At 37.6% G+C, this 22,305-nt stretch overlaps 1 protein-coding gene across 1 annotated transcript; it reads left to right on the top strand.

The window, feature by feature from the left end:
* The first annotated feature begins 10,346 nt into the window (after positions 1 to 10,346).
* On the top strand, positions 10,347 to 10,844 carry LOC147626310 (uncharacterized). The gene is made up of 2 exons (XM_086816785.1): positions 10,347 to 10,537; positions 10,607 to 10,844. The coding sequence occupies exons 1-2, from the start codon at positions 10,347 to 10,349 to the stop codon at positions 10,842 to 10,844; spliced, it is 429 nt and encodes a 142-aa protein (XP_086672911.1).
* The last annotated feature ends 11,461 nt before the right edge of the window (positions 10,845 to 22,305 follow it).

Below are 22,305 nucleotides of genomic sequence, written 5' to 3'. Positions count from 1 at the left end.
AAGATGATAGGCCGAGAAATCAAACGTGTGACATTCACAATCAGGATAGTAAACCTCATAAGATGACGGAACGAGAAATCAAACCTTTGACATCCGCAGGCAGCATGTAGCCAGGATGACATGATGTGAACATAAACCTCATAAGTTGATAGGACGAGAAATCAAACCTCTGACGGGAAGAGAAATCAAACCTCTGACATGTAGTCAGGATGACATGACGTGAACGTAAACCAACCTCGTAAGATGACGTGAACGTAAACCAACCTCGTAAGATGACGGGACAAGAAATCAAACCTTTGACATGTAGTCAAGATGACATGACGTGAACATAAACCTCATAAGCTGACGGGATATTCACAATCAGGATAGTAAACCTCATAAGATGACAGAACGAGAAATCAAACCTTTGACATCCGTAGGCAGCATGTAGCCAGGATGACATGATGTGAACATAAACCTCATAAGTTGATAGGACGAGGAATCAAACCTCTGACGGGAAGAGAAATCAAACCTCTGACATGTAGTCAGGATGACATGACGTGAACGTAAACCAACCTCGTAAGATGACGGGACAAGAAATCAAACCTCTGACATGTAGTCAGGATGACATGACGTGAACATAAACCTCATAAGGACGAGAAATCAAACCTCTCGGGAAATATGCTCGACGGAATTTCTTGTTAGTTGCCATAGATTGAATTCCAAGACTTGACCAACATTATAGCCGTTTAGGCCTGCATGGTTGCATTGTCGACCACAAAAGACATTGATAGACTTAAATAAACCTAGTCAATCTGATGAGCCAAAGCCAAGGCACAGTGCATCCAATGACCATGGCATCATGGATACAATCCATGGAAACATAGTCAACCATCATTGATGAAACATGTAACCATCATCATGGAACAACACCATGGCATCATGGATAAAATCCTTGGAAACACAATCAACCAATATAGATTAGCCAAGTGAACCTACATCAACGAAACATGTAGCTTGGAATGACCAACATCGATGAAACATGTAACCATCATCACAGAACAGCACCATGGCATCATGGATACAATCCATGGAAACATAGTCATCGACGACGACGAAACATAGTCAACCATCATGGATACAATCCATGGAAACATAGTCAACCATCATGGATACAATCCATGGAAACATAGTCAACCATCATCGACGACGACAAAACATGTAACCATCATCACGGAACAACACCATGGCATCATGGATACAATCCATGGAAACGTAGTCAACCATCATGGATGAAACATGTAACCATCATCATGGAACAACACCATGGCATCATGGATAAAATCCTTGTGGAAACACAATCAACCAATATAGATTAGCCAAGTGAACCAACATCAACGAAACATGTAGCTTGGAATGACCAACATCGATGAAACATGTAACCATCATCTAACCAACATCACGGAACAGCACCATGGCATCATGGATACGATCCATGGAAACATAGTTAACCATCATCGACGAAACATGTAACCATGAAAATCAATGCTCATGAAATATTTTATTAGTTTCACAAATCTCTATCTAATACGAACATCATACATAGAAGGGATAACGAGATCTTCTCTAAAAATTTTCTCATGCAAAACATACACATAATCAAGCAATAAATCATTGTAAAGATTGAGAAAACGAAATCACTTATCTTCTTTTGCCCAGACAGAAGTTTTGATAGCCAACAGTCAAAAGATTGCTATCAGTCTGCTGCTGCAGATTGCTGCAGATTACAATCGGTGCAGAATTTGATAAATCTGATATGCTAGACAGCTCGGAAACGCACCATATACCCCCAAAATGACTTCAAAAACACTAAATTTCGAGTCCGGAGCAGAAAATTATGGCGATTTTACGTTTCGCAGAATTGCAGATTTTTCTGCGCGCGCTGCGCTGCTGCGGAGCCGCACGAAGCCGAAAACGAATGCTTTTCATAGTGAAAAAGCAACCACGCTCTGATACCATGTTGGGAAGACGAGAGGTGAGAGGAAGAGAGAGACGAGACATAGAGACTGAAACCCCAAAGTGTGTGGAATACACACAATAGATGAGTATATATAGAGGAGATCCTAGGGCTATATATATAGAGACATTCTATATATAGCCAACAAATGATTCAGCAAATCACTATGAGATTAGTGGATTGTGCTGTCAAATTGCTACTGTTAATACTTGAGACTGTAGATCAAGTTAAGGGATGACAAATTGAGAACTTGCTTAACTTAAATTCCGTGGAGGAATGTTCAGAAGGAAATTTTTCGGTCTAATGGACCATTATCGTGTTAAAGATATGAATGATATGATCTAAATGAATTGTTATTTAATGATGAGTTCTATATAAGGGATATTTATCCCCATATTCTGTTGGGTTGACCGGGATATAAGTAACCCCAGAATAAATTGGATCTTAAGCAAAAGAGTTGTCCTCTACTTGCGAGATGAGGACATCTTGCACCTTTTAAGTGGGGTAGAATGTAAGATTCCTGCCCCAGCCTTAGAGGTATACAGGAGTAAGAATCTCCCTTTCTGATCTTATAATTATTCTCTCTCTAAAATAAAAGAAAGATTCTGTTTAAAAAGGGAAGACACTTTCCCCAGAATACCTTCCCAGGAGCCCGCTTGTTTTAAGGATTCAGAACGATGAGTTCAGAAGTGAGAACCGGTATTTTGGATGCCAAGGTTTTAGTCATCAGTTAAAAGACGGCCTGACTCCTACCATGGAAAGGGCACAAGGAAGTCTAGAACCCAAATTCAGAGACCAATTCCTTCATACCAATCTAATCAGGGTCCATCTCAGACAAGATTGCTTAACTCCATTAACCAGGTCCGACCCATTGATTAGGGTCCAGATGGTGACTTAGAACATCAGATGCAAGCAATTCATAAAGATATAAACGCTGCCTAGGATTGACAGAGACAATATACGGATAAGAAGAGGACAGTCAGAGAAATCAAAGAAGCAGTTATAGTCTTCAATTGAATACGGACCAAAAGAATTTCTTTATCTCTAGGGGAGTATAAGAAGTTATCCCCCAGATATTGTGAGCCTTATCTGAATTCAATGAAAGTAGGTGACTTAGCCTACAAGTTTCTTTTATCTCCTCATCTCAAAGTTCTTAATGCCTTCTATAGAAAATGTGCCAAACCCAAATCATGGAAAGACGGTAAAACTTCAGTGACAAGATACCGTTGGCTTCTAAGTTACGCTAGCTCCTTCTTTTATATAAGTCATAACTTTTACTTCTCGCTCACAGTAATCTTACTCCCATCGATCTCCTTTCTTCTTAATCTCCTTTATGGCTTAGCAACAAGAATTAGTTTTATCCATGATGATTTCTCACCTTCAAGACGCAAGTGAGTCTGTGAAGAAGGAGTTTATAGAACAGTATGAGCGCTCACTTTTCCCTCACTTGGGAACTTCTGTAGCTCAGACCAAATGGCGGACCTATCAAAACATAACTAGGGTAACACCCTGGGGTCAGCAGCACTTTCGTAACAATGTCCGCTTGGCCATGGTTATTGAAGCCTTGGGTTTGGGTCCCCGATACTACTGCGTCATGAGATCAAGACATCTTGGGTTTTCTGAGCGGGTCTTCTTACTGGCGTGTTTTCTTCCTCATCAGAAGATATGCCTTTACCCCATTTTTGGCTTGCCTCTCAGAGGTCCTTTTGTTAGATCACCTCATACCACTGAGATAGGTGCGGCAATAACGAGCAGAATCATTCCCATGGATGAGTTACCCTATACATGCGCAGCTTGTGAGTGCTTTTTTTGTGATCATATGATGGACGGACTTATGGAAGTGTAAAGAGTTCTTCTATCTTTACTGTATATGTTCCAAGAATGAATAAAGTTTAAATCTTGTTCTTGTCTTGACCCTTACTCTTTTTGAGACTTTTTTTAATTGGTAGTTAATCTTAATTAAATTTTTCTCTAAGTCTCATGTTCGTGCATCTTGCGAAATTATCCCAAGTTTGCGAGATGAGGACATCTCGCATTTTTCAAGTGGGAGAGAATGTAAGATTCCTCCCCAGCCTCTCAAAATGTCCAACATCTTCCCCTGTAATCAATCCCTCTTCAGATATATAAAAGACTTGTTTCTAACTGTTTTAACTTAGAGAGAGAAAATATTCTAGAAAGAGAATATTCAGATTTTTAATATTTTTGGATAAAAAATTATCTCATTTTATTAAAATAAGTTCCCCTGAAACAGAAATTCAAAAAGAACTTTCCAATGTGCAATTGAAATTAATTGGAAATGGGTATAAAGGACCTTAGCCTAAGGGTCTAGATTTTCAGAAATTTTTGGATTATGGTCCAATTAAGGTTCCTACGGGCCAATAGCATCAATCCATGTGTAGGGAGGAGATAAATCCAATTTGTAAAAGAAGATACCCAAAAATGAGTAAATGCTCACATAAGATGAAGAGTTGAAAATGTACAAGGTTTATTAGTAAAAAACTATGAGCAATATTAAAATGATTCCATTATGACACACATGTAAGGAAGGGGAGTTCTTTAAAGGAGGTGCATATTTCACATAAGATGAAGAGTTGAAAATGTACATGGTTTATTAGTAAAAAAACTATGAGCAATATTAAAATGATTCCATTATGACACACATGTAAGGAAGGGGAGTTCTTTAAAGAAGGTGCATATTTCACATAAGATGAAGAGTTGAAAATGTACATGGTTTATTAGTAAAAAAACTATGAGCAATATTAAAATGATTCCATTATGACACATATGTAAGGAAGGGGAGTTCTTTAAAGGAGGTGCATATTTCACATAAGATGAAGAGTTGAAAATGTACATGGTTTATTAGTAAAAAAACTATGAGCAATATTAAAATGATTCCATTATGACACATATGTAAGGAAAGGGAGTTCTTTAAAGAAGGTGCATATTTCACATAAGATGAAGAGTTGAAAATGTACATGGTTTATTAGTAAAAAAACTATGAGCAATATTAAAATGATTCCATTATGACACATATGTAAGGAAAGGGAGTTCTTTAAAGGAGGTGCATATTTCACATAAGATGAAGAGTTAAAAATGTACAAGGTTTATTAGTAAAAAAACTATGAGCAATATTAAAATGATTCCATTATGACACATATGTAAGGAAAGGGAGTTCTTTAAAGGAGGTGCATATTTCACATAAGATGAAGAGTTGAAAATGTACAAGGTTTATTAGTAAAAAAAAACTAGGAGCAATATTAAAATGATTCCATTATGACACATATGTAAGGAAGGGGAGTTCTTTAAAGGAGGTGCATATTTCACATGCTTGAATGAGTTTTAAACTCATAAAAATTGAGATATTTCATCTCTCCTCTCTCCTAATTCAAGTCTAGTTCCAAAAAGTTAGCTTAACTAACCTAAAAATGGTCAAAAAAGTGACCAAACTGATTTGGAAAATTCTAGAATCAATTTGTTTGGTTAAGAGCTCAATTTTTTCTATAAATAGAAGCCTCCCCATTGTTGAAAAATATATAGTGTTTCTGCATCGTTTCTCTACTCCACCTAAGCCAAGAACTGTGAATTCATTTAATAATTCACTAATTTTTGGAGCTTCCCTCTTTCTTCAATCCCCATTAGTGGCTCCATCAACATACTTAACCAATTGATTGGTTGGGGGCCTCTACCGTGAACAAAGAATCAAGCAATTTGTAAGGTAATTAGTGAATATTGATCTTTTCTATAATTTCTCAATGTTTCTCTCTTCTCAACCCCTCTCAAGCTTGAGAAGCTTAATTGGTATGGTTTTTTAAATGCTATTGAAGTTAATTGGTGAATAGTAGTGAAGAGTTACATAATTTAATAAATGCTATTGAAGTTAATTTTCATTTATGTTTAAATTCTAATGGTTTTTAGGTAATTTCTCTCTCTCACTCAAGAAATGGTCATACTCATGACCTATTCTCAATCCAAATCAAGCTTTTCATAAAGCTTTTCCTTAACCCAAGATTAAGCTATGCTTGAGGCCAAATTAATGGCTTATTTCTATGCTTTTAGTTTATGTATATTGATGATTCAATCCATTATGGATTAATGATCCAATTAGAGATCATTTTAATTATTTCCTTAATAATAAGCTTTATCCCTTAGAAAAATTGAGATTTATCAGTCATAGCAGCGGAGCTATGGCAAAAATTTTATATAAATTATGCATAAAATAATTTCATTCAAAGCATAAAAAGAGGACTTCCTACCATATTCTAGGAATTATCATCCTAGATTAATTGAAAGATATTCATTGTAATCATAGAGAAATTGATTTTTATATTATGCATTATTGATTTTCATGCATAGAGCTATGCATAAAAGATTATTATTTTAACATAAAAGTGTTACTTTTATCAAATTTGAATTTTCATGCATAGAAGTATGCATAAAGGATAATTATTTTTTATATTAAAAGTGTTACTTTTATCATTTTTAATTTTCATGCATAGAAGTATGCATAAAGGAAAATTCTTTTATATTAAAAGTGTTACTTTTATCATTTTTAATTTTCATGCATAGAAGTATGCATAAAGGAAAATTTTTATATTAAAAGTGTTACTTTTATCATTTTTAATTTTCATGCATAGAAGTATGCATAAAGGAAAATTTTTTATATCAAAAGTGTTACTTTTATCATTTTTAATTTTCATGCATAGAAGTATGCATAAAGGAAAAATTTTAATATCAAAAGTGTTACTTTTATCATTTTTTATTTTCATGCATAGAAGTATGCATAAAGGAAAATTTTTTATATCAAAAGTGTTACTTTTATCATTTTTTATTTTCATGCATAGAAGTATACATAAAGAAAAATTTTTTATATCAAAAGTGTTACTTTTATCATTTTTAATTTTCATGCATAGAAGTATGCATAAAGAAAATTTTTTTATATCAAAAGTGTTACTTTTATCATATTGGATTTCATGCATAGAGGTATGCATAAAAGTTGATTATTTATTATAAAAGTGTGACTTTTATCATAATTGAATTTCATGCATAGAGGTATGCATAAAAGTTGATTATTTTATTGTAAGAGTGTTACTTTTATCATATTGGATTTCATGCATATAGGTATGCATAAAAGATATTCTTTTTATACTAAAAGTGTGATTTTCCTCATAAATGGATTTTATGCATAACTTAGATGCATAAGAGAAATTCTTTTATTCTAAAAGTGTAATTTTCTACCAAATTGAATTTATGCATAAGAAGATGCATAAAAGATTGATTTTAATTTCGAAAGTGTTAGTCTCCTTAAATGGAATTTATGTATAAATAAATGTGTAGAGAAATCTTATATCAAATATAAGAATTCTCTTAAAAAAAGATATGAAATGTGATAAGATGTGATAAGAGGTGTATGAGATGTGATAAGATTTGATAAGATGCGTATGGAAAGTGATAGGATGTGATAAGAGGTGTATGAGATGTAAAAAGATGTGATAAGATGTGATAAGAGGTGTATGAGATGTAAAAAGATGTGATAAGATGTGTATGAGATGTAATAGAATGTGTTAAGATGAGTTAGGATGTGTTAAGATGTATATGGGATGTGTTAGGACGAGAATGGATGTAATATGGTTGTATGAATGTGATGTGGATGTATACATGTAGATGTATATGTATGAATGTGAATGTTGATGTAGATGTGGATGTATGGATGTGAATGTGAATGAAGAGGTGGATGTGGATGTATGGATGTAGATACGGATGTGGATGTATGTATGAATGAGGATGTGAAAATGGATGTATGTATGTAGATGTGGATGTATGGATGTAAGTATGTAGATGTGGATGTATGTATGTAGATGTGGATGTATGGATGTGAATGTGAATGAAGAGGTGGATGTGGAAGTATGGATGTAGATACGGATGTGGATGTATGTATGTGAACGTGGATGTATGAATGAGGATGTGAAAATGGATGTATGTATGTAGATGTGGATGTATGGATGTAAGTATGTAGATGTGGATGTATGGATGTGAATGTGAATGAAGAGGTGGATGTGGAAGTATGGATGTAGATACGGATGTGGATGTATGTATGTGAATGTAGATGTATGAATGAGGATGTGAAAATGGATGTATGCATGTGAATGTGGATGTATGAATATGAATGTGGATGTGTGAATGTGGAAATGGAGGTATGGATGTATGGATGTGGATGTGGATGTATGCATGTAGATGCGTATGTATGAATGTGAAATTGGATGTATGATGTGTTCGTACGAACATGGATATGTATGTAGAATAATGAAAATGAAGATGTATGTGAGATAATGTGTAGTCTATATGAGTGAATGGATGAGAACGAGTACACACTGAATGGAATGTGGAATAAGTAATGTGGTCCGAGAGTGGATAATATGGAAAGACAAGAGTTCGTTATAGAAATTGTATTTTGTGAGACTGTTTGTAAATGACTGTTTTATGTCAAGAATGCTGGAGAAGCATTTTGACCATCTTGAGGATTAAGGTCATGAAGACTGAACTGATAAAGTTGCAACTGCTGACGGAGAGTCAATGGAGGACGTCTCGCGTAGTAAGGTCGATCGAGGTCTTGACCAGCCTCGGTTCGATTTAAATGGTGAGCTTCCGGTACGGTGGATGAGGGACCAAGGAAGCGGCCTATGAGTGAAGCGCTAGGTCACCTGCGAAGGATCCTAGAGGGTGCTGACCATACGGTGCTCGGGCTCTGGGTCGCCGAAGATACCCACACGTGCGTCGTGGAAGATATTGGAACAAGGAGTAAGAGTTGTTTTCTGAAACCGGGCATGGATCTGATTGATTGACCTTGCTGGTCCTCAACAGATGAGTCCATGGCTCTTTTATATGGATCTGTGGGTTGATCTTGCTGATCTTCCACGGAGATTCCATTCTATTATATGAATATATTGCCAGTTACTATGAGCTAGGAACTATGGAAAAGGCCCCTGAGAGAACAGGTGGTGAGCGTTCTGGTTGCCAATGATGCCATAAGTATACCGATGAAAGAATGACTGGAAATAAGGATTCAACCAGAGACTTTGAGGATTGTCATCAGTGACATAATGGTTTTATTAAAGGATTGTTTTAAAGCTAGTTGATGCTAAGAAAAAGGCAATTTCATATTGGGTGTGTAAGTGGTATGACTAGTTTTATGTTTGTATGAACTTCCGGCTAGGGGGCCTTGGAACTCTTTTCCTTGGTACCCGGGACAAAACCTAACCAAATTATTAATTGGATCCCATCACTACAGTGGTTGGGCGGTTGGCTAACCCATGGGACTGGATGGGGTTAGGCTGGACTGATGGATCCATAAATCGAGACTCAAACTTTTGTTTTTACGATAGATAAAATAAATCCCGGACAGTAACTGTTCTATGGATAAGAATCAACGGCTGTGCCTCTTTGATGGGGAAAAAAGCGTTGATCCCAATGATCCAAGTGCAAGTTTCTTCCTTGATCTAACCGAGTATCTTTATAGGTACAATCGGATTAACTTGATCACTAATGGTCTTGACTACGTTAGAGTAAAGAGTTATCCTAGTGGAATCGCCCGTGCTTTCCGGATAAGGGAAGTTTTTCCGGGTTCGGTTTTGGAAAAACCGGCAGATTAGTCTTTTGTCCAGATATCCATGGGCGAGGCCTCAAGTGTGAGACCCCTACCCGCGCACGATGTGCTACTTCCGCTGCTAGTACCCCGAATCTGTTGCGTGGTGGAGACCGGGATCTCACAAATACTAAATCCGATATGCAAAATTCCATTTTACCCATGTTTTATATTTTGTGAATTTTTAAGTTTCCAATGTCTCATGTAGCTTGGTTGACAATACATTTAATATGCAATTGCACACACTCGTTGGTGATTTTTTTTGTTATCAGCAGTGAAGTATAATCCAGTTATAATGCTTTTGGAAAAACAAGATTGAACCGTCAGTTTTATAAATCAGAATTTGGTGAAACTTCAGCCACATGTCGAGCATCATAAAAACTCATGGATGATAAAAAATTGACCCCATCAGCAACCTCTAAGACACGTCTGGGGCCCTGAATCCCCACATTCAGGGCCTCAGACGCGCGAGCCTCCAGACAGGTGTCCCAGAGGCTTCTGATGGGGCTAGATTTTGTTGGGGTGGTTGATGTTCCTAGAGGAGTCCACAGGTAAAGTTTCAGGTCAATTGGATCACTCTTTATATTTTTTCAAAGCCTGGATACATTAATTCAAGTTTATGGATTTTTAAAAAGTTTGGCTATAAGTTGAAAGTTTCACCTCATTTTACACATTTGAGTTTTGAGTTTTGAGTTCTCACTCTTGGAAGACATGGCACGCACCAAGCAAGCGGCCCGAAGATTCCCCCCTAGAAATCCCATGCAGAGGCAACCTCCCCCAGCTCCACCACCACCACCACCACCACCACATCCACCGCCGCCACCACCATGCCAGCATCGCAAGCGTCGATGGAGGCCAGGCATAGTGGCTCTTCAAGAGATCCGCCATTACCAGAAGACCACGTACCTCCTAATACCAAAGGATTTATTCTAGAAGCTGGTGCGAGAGATTATGGAGCGTATACTGATTAGGAATAGCAGGAGGAACTTCCCAGATAGATCACGCATGGTACAACCCAATCGCTGGACTGCCCAGGCCCTCCTTGCACTACAAGAAGCTACTGAAGCCTTCCTCATTGACTTGTTCGAAGACTCAGTGTATGCAGTAGTGCATGCAAGGAAGGTCGCCATCACCGACGATAGGGATCTATGCATAGTGAGGTACTTTCAGCGATGGAGGGATAGTCCCAGCAGAGATCAAGTACGATAGGGGTGTACTACTTTGACATATGTGGAATGTAGATTCTGAAGAGATTTTGTAAAACCCTTATTGTAATGGATCCCATGTACATTGCTATGAATATGAATACAAATTTTTAGGTGCATCTTATTTTTGTTTAGTCGCTTGATATTTATTTTATTTATTTCTTTGAGTTATCCTTACATGCATTTGGACGAATACATGTTGCGCATGAATTCGATAAAGCACTACGTATTAAATTTAGGAGGGTACGAATCATGTTGCATATAAATTCGATAAATAAACATTACATTCAAATAAAAAACAATAATAAACGGCACGTATCACAAACTACATTGCACGCAAATCCAAAAAACATCCATTTTCATTGCTTCAAGAGAAGATTACAAAGTGCATTACATCGGTAAAGAGATATCATCAGGCAATAAGTACATCTACTCTCTCCTAGGCTTCTTGGAGCTAGGCTCCCCATGGCCAGAGCTATTCTTAATCATAGGAATCAATACATTTTGCCCCTGTAGCTCCTCCCTAATTACAGTGGGATCTTCAACACCAACAACCATGCCATGGGCCACCATGGAGAAGAGTGGGCAGACCTAGTATTTGTGAATAAGTAGAGCAGCTTCGAACGTCGAAGAAACACTACTTTCTCCGAGCTAGAGTTGGTCAGGATGGTCTTGAAGGGCCCAACCTTTGTTAGTGCCCTCAACTTCCAGAAGTTCTCAGCAAAAGAAGGAGAGCGTGTCTTATGAAATACAACAATGTCGTTGACAAGCTGTCCAATGTACTCCTTCAATGCCAAGTCCTGCATCCTTCCTTAACCACCAGATCGGCCACCTTGCCTGGATGAAAACTCATCTATATAGATAATGTTCAGTATCAGACTCACTATGCATGGAGTGTGCATGGAGTGTGCTAAAGATATATACATCAGTTTTCGACGCAACTTGACCAGCATGGCCTCTAGGGCATCGGGACCCCCCCATCAAATTTTGCTAGCATTCGGCCCCCAGAGCATTCCTGGCTGGAGGCTCCCGTCGTCTGGGGGCCTGAATCTGCAGATTCAAGCCCCTAGATGTGAGCCTCCGACCAGGGCTACTCTGGGGGCCCGATGATGCCGGTAAAATTTGATGGGGGGGTCCCGATGCCCTAGAGGCTCTGCTGGTCAAGTTGCATTGAAAACCGAAAAAATTACCTTCTTTGCATCATCTATCTGCCGCTTTAATGGAGCATGCAGGTCTGCTCCTGCAATCAAGCCGCCCTCGTCTCCCTCCTGGGAAGGTACTGTGTATTCGGGTTAAGGACAAAAAAGGCTTTCTTGCAAGCACTCAAACTCCTCATCTCAGTGATGTCATACTTTGGCAAATGCAAGAATTCCACTATCTCAAGGATTCCACTATCTCAAGGATATGTGGAGAAGCACATTGCTTACATGTCACGGATTACTCACTCTATGAGTCCTGACTTTTCTATTATCTAACTTGAAATAGAAGTTGCACAGGGGCTCATTGGACATTAATTGGATTTCTTATCTCAGAAAAAAAATGGGGCAATGACTCTCTGCGAGCGCTGACTACAAAAGGATTATGACCATTCCACAAGATAACCACATCTATGAGAGCTATATGTGTCTCATCTCGGGTATCTTGATCCAAGCTGATCCACTCCCCTTGCAAAATTCACCATCTTCTATATCGAAAGCGAATCCACAGAGTTTGTCTAGCAATGAAATACCTATAATCAACACAAAAATAATGGTAAGTAAATGTGACTAACACAATAGTTTATCTAAGCAATACCTATGTCAATTAAATCGAGGCATAAAAAATAGTAAAAAAGATTTACTAAGATTAGATTGGTTGATTCTGCACTCAATCATCTCATCAAAATGTGTTCTTTTGACTCGCCAAGGCTCAACCAATGGCTCACTCATCCATTCCTCGGATGGACACTTGCATTGATAAGTAATCTTTGTTTTCTTCAGAACATCACATGAACCAAACAAATGTGCGAACAATGAGAATGGAATAAACCAACTAAGATGCACATGTTTGGAGCCTGTGGTGGGTTTCATAGCACTATTGATGTCAGATTTTATCTTAGACTTACATGCTCCTAACAACTCCAAGCTACCAACAATCAACCATTCACCACTAGACAGTGGCGGCAATGGGATATGCTGCAATCTCTGGCTTTCTACTACATACAATGAATTATAAAAAAAGATATTTTGAGTTGCAAGTTGACTTGCAGAGTTATTATCATGGATCAAAGAACCTATATCTTCATGCGAAACATGTATCTTGCTGCTCAAACATTCCACATTCTGCCATTCATGCAAAGTTGATGGATATAGAGCTGTCTCAGTAAAATAATATTGAATTAGAACAATGCAAAGATTTTTTAAAGACAACTTTGATGCAAAAGAACAAACAATGATAAAATTTAAAAACTTACTGTTTTTTTTAAACTTTTCAATGTAGTTCTCATCGTGTACAGATATTTGTTTGTGTGTATAAACATGTTGGATCAACACTTCTGTTACTGTACTTGTTCCATTAAATACTTTTTTGAACTCTAAAATTCTACCTTTCCAATGTTTGCTGGGGTCTACAACATCCTTACGCTTGACCTTAAAACTCCCTCGAGTACTTGGGCGCATCAAAATCCAATCCAACTTATAGTACTTATCACAAATCCAATTACCGCCACTATCTTTCCTGTTGTGAAGACCTCCACTACAAGTATGTTACTGATGTTTTTCCTCCGTGAAGACATCTATAATAACCAAATACAAAAGTTACCTATCAGCATGTTTTTATGTGATTTTATTATTACATGTAAGTAAATTTATCTATATATAAAATTATTACTATAAACATATTATGTAATATAGCTCTGATACTATCTCATGCTATTTTATGGTTCGAGAATGTAAAAAAAATTATCCTAACGAGATCATAAACTAACACAATCTTTTCTTATTCATAGCATTATAATTTTGGATTATAAATATAAGAATGTATTAACATTACAAACTTAATGTTCAAATCTACACTAGATATTTCTTTCCATCGATCCTACCTAGATGTCAATAATAATAATTCATTAAATGTGAAATTTTGTTTCAGTAAGTTTTTTTAATGAATTACAACAACAATAATTCATTAAAAAACCTTGCAAGTGAAACAAAATTTCACATTAAATCCCTGTAGAGAGCAACGTACCTAAGAATCTTTGTAGCCCTCAATCATAAGGCTGTAAGAAAAGAAACTGATTTCTGGATAATAGGTGTATCTCACTGAGATGGATAATAGGTGTATCTCATTGAGATGGAGGCCTAAGATACAATAGTAATAGGTAGTTCAACTCAGAATGTGTGTAATTTGTGAATGTTCTCTCCAAATGAAATGAAATTTAACCATGGAGAAATTTTTGACAAAAAACATTGTACCTGTAATTCTTTTCACAAAGAAGCCTAGAGATGTTCAAGAAGTTAACTTATAACAAGACCATTGCTCCTTGATTGACAAATTCCTGGAGTACAAAAAAAAAAGAAAAAACTCAGGTCAAAGCATGTATATGACCTACATAGGCTTTGTCCAAATGAGTTGAAGGTTAACCATGGAGCAACATTAAAAAATGACAATATACCTATGGCTCTCTTTGCGGAGAAGCCCAAAGATGTTGAAGAAGTTGAGTTTTTAAAAAATCATTGTTCTTCACCCTCGGAGATTCTTGGAGTACAAAAACAAAAGAAAGCTCAGTATGCATATAACTTACATACATTTTGTCCAAACGAGATGAAAATTAACTATGGAGCAATAAAAAAACAAGACAACATACCTGTAACTTTGTTTACAGAGAAACCCTAAGATGTTAAAGAAGAAGTTCAGTGTTTAAAAGATCATTGTGTTCCTGACCGTAAGAGACTCCTAGAGTACCAAAACAAAAGAAAGCTTATGTCAGAGAATGCACATAACTTGCACAGGTTTTGTCCAAACGAGATAAAACTTCACCATAGAACATCCATGGAAGAGAACAATATACCTGTAAAGTTTTGTGAAGAAAATCTCAGGGCTTTGGTAGAACAAGCTCTGCTCTCATAAAACATGTGAAACTCACGCTGTAATTGTGTAGATGAAATGAAATTTCACAAGGTTACAGATAGGGCAAGCAACAATGAGGCTATAAAATTTCGTTAGGAAAGAAGAAGTGGGGAAAGAGACATGATAAATTTGAGTTCCGCCTAAGAAAGAGGGGAAAACTGAAAAGGGGAGACATGAAAAGTCAAACATTTAAAAAAAAGAAAATGAAAATTCAAGTCACAAACCTTCAAGAAGTGACAGCATTGTATTCACCACATTTCCCCTTATTTTATTGTTGAGGGAAGATTTGGGCCAAGATGTGGCTAAAAGATTCATGTTACATGAATCTGGAATCCCAGCTCTCTCATTGGTTAGGCCTATATTTGTTTATTCACTCCTTAAGGGGCAAAAAAGAGAGTCCATATTTCTCCTAATGGGACTATGTAGGTCAAAGTTTCGAAGTGCCGATGGCAAAAGGATGTGAGTGAAGGCGGAAGAATACAACACACCAAAAACTTTCTAGGGCTTGGTTATTATAAGTGATAGCATGTTTGGGTTTAGCCTTAGTAGGACTTTGTGTGAGACTTATGAAAGTGGTTTGGCAATTGGACTATCTTAGTGATGTATCTCCAAACAATCCCACCTATACTAGCTCTACTCTACGTTGGGATCACTCTACTCACTTAGTGATGGGGATCACAAATAAGAAATAAAAGGAGGGTGAAGAGTTTACCTAAACTTACCAATTGTCGAGAAGTGCCTGGATGATAGAGTTGCATTGAATACCGCTAAAAGATGGCCATATGCGATCTTCTTTTAGATAGTGGCTTCTTGTTTTGTGGTAGTGCATTTTCCTTGTTTTGTGGTAGTGCATTTTCCTTGTTGCTAGCATTGGGTGTTTTTGTACTAACTGGTTGCTTTTGGTTGCACCGACTCTGTGGGTTGGTGTGACAGTGTTGTGGGTGGCTTATAAAGGGGTTGGTGGCTTTATTGGTAGCTTGCTCCTCTAGGTCTTTGTTATGGGGGTGCGTGTGGTGTTGTAGTTGCAAGGTGGCTAGTGTGAAGCTGGAAAGTCCAACCTCTCTTCTCTTTCTCTCTCAGGGTTAAGAATAAATCTATCTTTCTCTCAAGCTGTCAAGCTCTATTACTCAAGGATCTAATCAACCACTCCCACCCTCCCTACCACACTCTCTTCCTTTGACAAACAAAGCAAGCAAGCATTTATACCATGACTTCGAATAGTCCAACAATGTGTTTCGGCCACACTTTACACCATCCTTGGTGGGAGAGAGAAATGGGGCCTATGGCACCCAACAACATGACTCAAAGCACCTCCAAGGAGGGACCTTAGAGTTATAGCAAGTTTTTTTGTTTGGTAATCAAGTGAAATGGTATGATCAAATTGCAATACAAGATCTCAAAAAAAGCTGAAATGATATGGTCAAATTACTATCCATCCAAGAAGATCTCAAAATAGGTGAAGATAGCTTTATATCCCATAAAACGGGCTTTAGAGAAGGTCTGCAAATTGGAGGGCATCTCTTAAACAACAACATTGTAAAACCTCTAAATGCCTTGTAGCAGCCTCAAAAGAGGTGAAGACATCTTACCATCCGGAGGGAAGCTCTTCAACAACAAGAGTCTAAAACCTCCGAATGCCTTGTAGTAGCCTTTCATCGTCATTTGTGACAAAATTTATAGCCACATTGACAACCTTTCTACCAAAGCTTCCACCCCGCCCGATACGATGCGAATATCTCTCAGGTTGAGTGGGTAGATTTGATAACAAGAGACACTTGTTGCTACTACACACCAATTCCTCGTGCCAAAAGACTGATACGGTAATGGAGGACTCAAGAAGATACAAATATGAACTACTGCATAATGATGTCTGGTGTGTTTTGATCCATGTCTCCATGTGCTGTAGACTCTAGAGACCATGTGTTTTGATCAATATCTCCATGTGATGTAGAGAACGTGTGGTCAGTGAGCCAATCGACCTTCCTCCTAGTGTGTTTTGATCAATATCTCCATGTGCAGGTGTAGAGACCATGTGTTCTCTTGCTCGCATTTTGTCAGTGCGCCAATCCACCTTCCTCCTAGTGTGTTGACAAACATCATGCTTTGGGTGATTGAAAGGGTTTCATAAAGATCACACAAGGTATCAATCTTCCAATCCTCTATACTCATATCCACCTAGGCTGCGTGATACCTTCCAATGTCAGCTCATCCCTCTTGATTGACAAGAAGTCTCACATGTTTGTTCAGGAAGTTTCTCAAACCTTTGGGGGCCGGCATTGTAGTGGGAGTAGGTGGTGAAAGATAGCATAGGTCCGGTCCTTGAATCCTCGACTCCTCGGCTTCATTAAGATAAAAAATGTTTATGTAATCAGAGGTCGAATGACGTTAATCAAGCATGTCGTAGACCCAGCCTCGACGACTAGCACACGTACCCTGCTTAGAAGGATCCAAATGGCCTCTCTCTTACACTTGTACCACTGACACATGCATGCATCCCCTCTTGTGCCAAGTTGTCAAGGCATGGTACAAAATTATGTGCACCTTCAGCCATTCATAGAGGGATTCTAAACCATTTGTGACTCTTGGAAATTGCATCAGAATTGATGACCTATTCTATTCGTAAAGTGAGGCGCTTTCTATGAGAGATTACCGTCATGAGGGAGCTCGAGTGGTTTTTGAATGACCTTGTCATGTTTCTCCGCCACCTGAGTGGTGCCAAGTGTGGAGTACTCTTGCTCCAACTAGCATAAGGAGCTTTTTATTATTCTCTACACTAGAAAAAAAAAAGGTTTTCGGTAGATATGTTCCTTGGTAGAATTGAACATATCTAGGAAAAGTGCAAACAAGAGAAAATATGGAACACTTACTAGATAGCTTAATTAGGAAATATGGATTCAACATAGGTAATCCTCATTACATAGGAAATCTACCCAATATAGATAATTTTTCCAATATAGTGAAAATTTCGTAATTTTCTCTATATAGAAAATATGCCCAATATAGGTAAAGTTTTCTATATAGTGAAAATCTTTTACATTTCCTAGTTACAAATTATTGACTTAGTGTTGTATTTTCTCTATTTTGCACTTTTCCTACATATGCCTATTTACATCTAGGAAATTATCTACTGAATACACCTTTTTTTTTCTATATATAATAAATATTTAAATACTCAATTAATATAGGTATTTTTGTTTATATAGGTAATATATCAACACAGGTAAAAATTCATCTACATGAAGGTACAAGCTACTAAGCAAAATGTTCTATATTTCAAAGCTTTCAAATAGTCTACGAGTATATTTTAAACTTTAAATTTTACATAAAGAAATAGTTTATTTTTTCTCTATAATTTCTATCACACTATACTATGCATTAACTCAAATTTTTAGTACTTAAATATAGCATGAACTATTAATATAAGATCAAAGACAAACTTTTTTTTAAACAAAGTAAGGTAAGTTTTAAATTACTTTAAAAACTTGAAATCTTCATACATAAATGAGAGTTGAAGATAGCTAAAAAAGCGAGAATGTTTTGATATTGTAGTTAATTAAGTTGACTAACATATCATGATAAAATCTTGACATCTTCCAAATTAAGTGAATTACATTGTGAATTGAATCTATTTTTTCTATTTTCTATAAGCGAATTCACAATCCCAATAATCATAACTTCACTCCCTAGCTTTTTAGTGTATTTGCAGTAGTTTCTAAAACTACTATTTATCTTCTGAAGACCCAAATATGTACTCTTGAGAGAAGTACAGTACTTCAAAAGAATTGTCTCTTTGTTCTCCTATGAGATATCATGCACCTAGGTCTATAATACCAAATATTAAGTCTCAAAGTATATAAGTTATGCAAAGGAAAACTTGTAACTTGATTAATTATGCGTTACATTAATAGTATATCACTCACTCTAAATATCTCACTTGGAGCGATAGTGATCCCTATGTTTGATCTCTCGATATCTTCCAAATCCTTATTGAAAAAAAAGACCAAAATTACCTTGAAACTAAAATAGAGATACAGTAGTTTGGTTAATGATAGAAAACATGATTTAGTTATAAGAATACCTCAAAATGTTTTCTTTTCGCATCTTCATCTCTTTGCACACTTTTTTGTTGCATATGGATCGTCATCTTTTCACTGATCTATAAAATCAAGAAAATAAGCATTAACAATGTCATAAGAAAGAAGTAAGTGATAGTATGTAAGGATACTAAGCTATTTATTCAAGAGTAAACATAGACTTTCTTGAAATTTTTCTATTTGACAATCCTTATCATTTGGTTTTCTTTGAATTTTTCTTGAAATTTCATTGGTGTTATCATCCAATTCAAGCATTGATTTCTATAAATATACCAAAAGCTTATGAGAAAACTTGAGGTGTCATTAAGATTTCAAATAGAGAAATATTCAAACCTTTTCTTGATTTTACATGACATGCATTCTTTCTTCTACTTCACAAGTATCCTTGACCACTCTCACTCTTTTAGATTGTAAGGTTCCCCCCTTCTAAAATAGGGGAAACACTTAAGATAGTCCACTAAGTCTTAACTTAGAGAAAATCTCCTATTTATCAACACGTTGACCATGTAGATATTCAAGGATACGATTCATAGATAAGACCTAGTCCTATCTCGTAGGAGGAGCGTGATCTTCTAAAAATCAAATCACCCATAAGGTAATTGATCATAAATTGGGCAACTACTAGACTTGATTTCTAGAGGCAATGCTTTTTTCCTCATCCATGCAAGGCACAACCGCTGGCCTAGTCTTCAAGAATAGAGTTACCCAAGAACCTATTTATCTAGCGTAGGGCTTTTGATAAAAAACAGAAGCAGGATGTAACACACACAAGAGAAGCAAACCCTAATCCATATCCATCAATCATAAAGAAGGAGAGAAGCCATAGTCACCATCTCTCTCACACACACAAAAGGGAACACAACCTAGTGTTATGTCCACACTACAAAGTAAACCTAATGTAATGTCCACACCACACATGACCAGCTGGACGCGGTCATAAACACACCACACGATATCTATCTACCATACTGTCACTCTGTCAGCACCCATGTGCTATCCTCCAGCTGTATACGAGCTTGACATTTCAACACTCCCCCTCAAGCTCGACATGTCCATCTCTAGGACTCCCAATCTGGTACGGAAATACTCGAACTTATCCTTACCAAGTGCTTTGGTAAAGATATCTGCAACCTGCTCATCTGTCTGCACATATGTCAAATCAACATGCCCATCTAGCACCTTCTCTCTGATGAAGTGATAGTGGACCTCAATATGTTTGGTCCTAGCATGATAAACTGGGTTGCTAGCAAGCTGAATACTACTCATGTTGTCACAATGAATGACAACTCTCATATCACTCTGTAACCTGACATCATCTAGCAACTTCTTCAATCACATAGTCTCACATGCAGCTATGGCTGCTCCACGATACTCTGCCTCTGTGGTGGTAGATAAAGCAACTGTAGGTTGCTTTTTACTACTCCAACTCACAGCTCCACTACCAAGGCTGAAAACATAGCCACTGGTAGATCTCCTGTCATATGCACTACCGGCCCAATCTGCATCTGTATATCCATAGACATGCATGTCTTTTCCTGCCTCATAGAAAAGACCATAATGCGCACTAGTTTTGACGTATCTCAGAATCCGTCTCACAGCATCCAAGTGAGGTTTACGAGGACTCTGCATAAACTGACTCACCAAACCAACTGCATAACTGAGATCTGGCCTCGTAATGGTCATGTAGATAAGACTACCAACCATTTTCCTGTACATGGTGATATCATCAAGCTCATCACCCAAATCAGCCCTAAGCTTCATGTTTTGCTCTGATGGTGTCAACATTGGTTTGCATGCTGTCATACCATACTTTGCCAGCATGTCAAGTGCATATTGCCTTTGCACCAACCATATACCCTTGCCTATTCTAATCACCTCAATGCCAAGAAAGAACCTCAAATCACCAAGGTCTTTCATATCAAACTCTTTGCATAAAGAGGTCTTAACCTCATCAATGCCTTTCCCACAATCACCTGTGATAATCAGATCATCAACATAAATGACTATCGTCACGATACCATCATGTGTCTTCTTCACATAAAGTGAAGAGTCTGCATTTCCAACCACAAATCCAATACTGACAAGATATCTGCTGATCTTGTCACTCCAAGCACGAGGTGCTTGCTTCAAACCATAGAGTGCTTTCTTTAACCTGCAAACAAAAGTCGGATATTTTGGATGTACATAACCTTCTGGCTGTTCCATGTACACCTCTTCTTGTAGTTCACCATTCAAGAAAGCATTTTTTACATCCATTTGATGTAAAGCCCAACCTTTTTGTGCTGCTAATGCAATGATAGACCTCACTGTAGCCATCTTAGCCACGGGGCTGAAAGTTTCATCATAATCAAGACCATAAGTTTGTGCATATCCTTTAGCGACCAGCCTTGCCTTATGTCTCTCTAGGCTGCCATCTGACTTGCACTTTACCTTATACACCCATTTGCAACCAATTGCATTCTTTCCTTTAGGTAACTCAGCCAATTCCCATGTATCATTTTTGTCCAAAGCATCCATCTCTTCATCCATGGCTTTCTCCCATACATGCTCTCCAATAGCCTCTGTATAGCATGTAGGTTCCACATGCTTTACCATAGATGTCATGTATGCATAGTGCATAGCAAAATCTCTATATGTCAATCTTTTCATGGGATATCTGACTCTCTGGGATCTCCGCAATGCATGCGGGTCACTCTGTACACCAGTAACACGAGCATGTGGTGGCACATATCTGTCCTGCCTAGCACCAGGTGTGCGTACAACAGGTATCCCGAGCTCCTCATCCAAACTCTCTGAACTAGAGGACTCATAACCTGTGATCCCAATTCCTTCGACTTTCTTCTTGCCTTTATCCATAGCACTACTCCTAGTGCTCACACTCTCATGTCTCAGACGTCCTGACCATGGACGTACACTGCTACTACTCTCAGCTTCTGCTGCTGCTGGCCCAGACATAGTAGTAGAGCTAGAACTTGCTTGTGATGGCAAGTTCACAGGCACATTAGTTGGCCTCAAGTGTGTCAATGACTCCCTCATCTCTTGCTTTGTACCAACTAGCAAGCTCATCAAACACCACATCACGTGAGATGACAACTTGTCTAGTTTGAGGGTTATAACATTTGTAAGCCTTTCGATCCTGTGCATATCCAACAAATACACATTTCTCTGCCTTAGGATCCAACTTCCGTCTTCTTTCATCAGGCACATGAACATAAGCTACACATCCAAAGACTTTAAGATGTCCAATGTCTGGCCTGTAACCTATAA

The sequence above is a fragment of the Cibotium barometz genome, chromosome 22, assembly GCF_041138505.1.
Source record: "Cibotium barometz isolate CiBa-2024 chromosome 22, ASM4113850v1, whole genome shotgun sequence".
In the NCBI taxonomy this organism is placed as follows: domain Eukaryota; kingdom Viridiplantae; phylum Streptophyta; class Polypodiopsida; order Cyatheales; family Cibotiaceae; genus Cibotium; species Cibotium barometz.
Note: the sequence above shows the minus strand (reverse complement) of the source record. Positions and strands in the feature narration are given on the sequence as shown.